Raw genomic sequence first — 2,917 nt, forward strand, 5'->3', positions numbered from 1 at the left:
CTTCATACAACACCTAAATCTAAAGGTTTAGACATGAGGATTTATAGATACTCTTTGTATTTTTGTTACACTACAAAATCTTAAACTTTTTTCTGTAATCCAGATGGTTATCTATTCCCCACAATGTTATTTCCCCTGCAAAATCTACCTTTAATTTACCATTGCAAGATTACTCCTTCAAACTAGTATTTCCAACTCTTCCGAGAATGCCAAACCTCAAAAAAACGATGACAACACAAGTCATTAGGCGTCCCGTCCACCTGGCTCCAAAAACAAGCCCAAACTTCCTCTCGTAATAGCATGGGAGCCCGAGCCTGCCATGAGCCCATACATTCCTGCCATAGCTAGCTTCACACGATGCAAGAACACATGCCTCTGCATCCTTTCTGGTTTTGGAATCATTTCCAACATCATGCTTCGTCAACCGTCCAATGCCACCTCCCCCGGCGCCACTGTTACGTTCTACAGCTGCTTCGAAATACTATTCATCTCCGCACTTCTGTCCCTCACTCGCTGCCGCCTCCGGTTCCGAATTTGTTCTCCATCTCGCTCGCCGGGCCTCAGGACCAGATCGTCAGAGGACTTGTCGCCGGCAAGCTAATCGCACAGGGACGGTGTTCATGGTTGCTGCGTCATTTAGCAAAGTGGCATACCACAAGTTGCAATCGTCGGAGGAAGAGGTCACTGGTGGTGCTAGCTAAAATTTGATGGTGGAGATAACACTAGTTTGAACTTCTATTATAATCGGATGACAAGGCTTTTGGTGGAGTAGCCAAGGACGGAGCACATTAATGTTTGTGGTGATACAAGTTAGAGAAGAGAATTTAAGATTTTATAGTGTACCAAAATTATAAAGAATATATATAGAATCTCATAGCTAAACCCTTAGATTTATGTGTTGTATGGTGCCACTTCTTTTTAGGTGGCATTATTATAAATCCTATTAAAGAAGCGCTTGATATAGTTAATTAACTCTCGACGTCACCATCTGAATTTATTTTTAACCTTCATTTATCATTGAAAAATGGTACCAGTGGCAGTCAGGTAGTTTTAGAGAGAATGAGATGATAGAGAGATTCAAAGTTTTGGTAGATTGAGAGTGAATTTCTTGAGGTGAATGATACAGGAGCCATGCTTATATATTGTGCAGTGGTTTAAGTTATAAGCTAATCATCTAACTCACTCTACTTAACTACAGTTAAAGATTGTGCCTAGCTGCCATAACTAACAATCAACTCTAACTAACTTTGTCCACATCAGCGCCTCTATCACTCGCTATCCTTTAAATCATCAATTCATCATAATGCTGCAGGTTCTTTAGTAGACCACAAATTACAGTGTACATTTTTTATCCTTACAAAACCTAAAAATTTTAATTATTGACAAGAAACAGAGAAATGCAAATACATCGCACCAGAAACACAAGATACATGGCATTTCTGATGGCTTCAACATGCATTGAAAAGAACTTAAAAATGTTTCCTAGAGAAGAAGAAAGTAGTAGTTATACAAAAAAAAGATGCCCTTTTTTCAATGATATCTTTTTTGGGGATACATTAATGATAAATATTTAAACTATACCATATCGTTAACACTGCACATTTATCACAAAACGAATTATGGTACAACAAAAATCGAATGAATGACACATCCCTCGTATAACACAAGAACCTAGTTAGTTAAACAATTTAACACGGGAATTAGCAACAAAAAGAATGTCAATATTCTTCGAATTAAGAAGGTAGAAGCTGAAGATAGATTGTGTGCGCCCACTGTATATACTGTTCCAGTCTTCTCATCCTTCACTTTAATGCTAGAGGAGCCTAAACAAAAGCAAGAATGCTTAAGAAAATCATTCTAGCAAATATAAATGTCAACAAACTTGACCCTAAAACAGTAGTTAATTGGTCTTTCTTAATTGTTACGATACATATAGATATAGGATCAAAAACAATATTCAATCAAGGAGTATATGCATCCTCTGTAGGGTGAATTTATTTAAGTTCTATTGATCTACTAGTTTTTTTTTTTTTTTAAATTAATATCATATTACTGGTTAATAACAAGGAAAGGATCCATGGTGATATGAACTTGACTGAGAGCCACAGCTTTGAATTACATATTCAGCATATATTTATATAAATGGAAATAGATTAACTAAGAGCAAATTAGGAAGGGAACTTGGCACTCACAATTGTAGTCAACCCATCCAATGGCCATATTTTCAAGGTCGTATACGACTAGTTTGTTTGATAGCACCAAATCTGCAATTGGAATAATTGAACATAAATAATTATAAAAAATAAAGAAACAAGACTAGTTTGTTTAATATTAATAAAATATAAAAGAAAAAGACGGCTTCAAAGCTAATCAGACATAACAATTAATCTTCCTAATGATCAGAAACAGACTCAAACAAATACTGGAAGAGCATTATAAAAAGAAAAGAAAAAAATGAAAACTGGATGCACTAATTGTGCCTTCAATAAACTTATAACAAGAGGTCACTGTATTAATTTAAAAGGGAGACTGTACCTCCAAGAAGAGTCATGTCCCTTCCATTTTTACTTTGTGAGACACCTTTCTGCCATCCAATACACCAGATATCACCCTGGGGAGAGACAACCAAGAAACACCAAAATTGAATAACTGTAATATATTTACCAAATAGAGAAGTGTATCATATATTTTTCCAATTTAAATCATCATTGTAGCCAACAGCGAATACAAGACGGACAATCAAACCCTTTTCAGTACGCATATGAAATGTGATTTTGTATGGCATTTAATAAGCGTGTATAATAGAAGACAGAGAACAACAAGAAGGAGAATCAATTTAGATAACAGGCTAAGCCTCTTAAATGAGAGGGTACTGAAACAATCAATAACAAAGCTCCTCCTACTCACCTTAAACAGG

The 2,917-nt window shown here is 35.9% G+C and overlaps 1 protein-coding gene across 1 annotated transcript in view; it reads right to left on the reverse strand.

Moving 5' to 3' along the window:
• The window catches only part of LOC107619010 (aspartic proteinase-like protein 2), a gene marked incomplete in the record, with an annotated part of 6,387 nt that continues 4,936 nt past the window's right edge, over positions 1,467-2,917 (reverse strand). Inside the window, 3 exon segments of the mRNA XM_016321215.2 lie at positions 1,467-1,823; positions 2,193-2,264; positions 2,536-2,611. Coding sequence (XP_016176701.1) covers positions 1,672-1,823; positions 2,193-2,264; positions 2,536-2,611 — 300 coding nt within the window.

This window comes from Arachis ipaensis, chromosome B09 (assembly GCF_000816755.2).
Source record: "Arachis ipaensis cultivar K30076 chromosome B09, Araip1.1, whole genome shotgun sequence".
NCBI classification, from domain to species: Eukaryota; Viridiplantae; Streptophyta; class Magnoliopsida; order Fabales; family Fabaceae; genus Arachis; species Arachis ipaensis.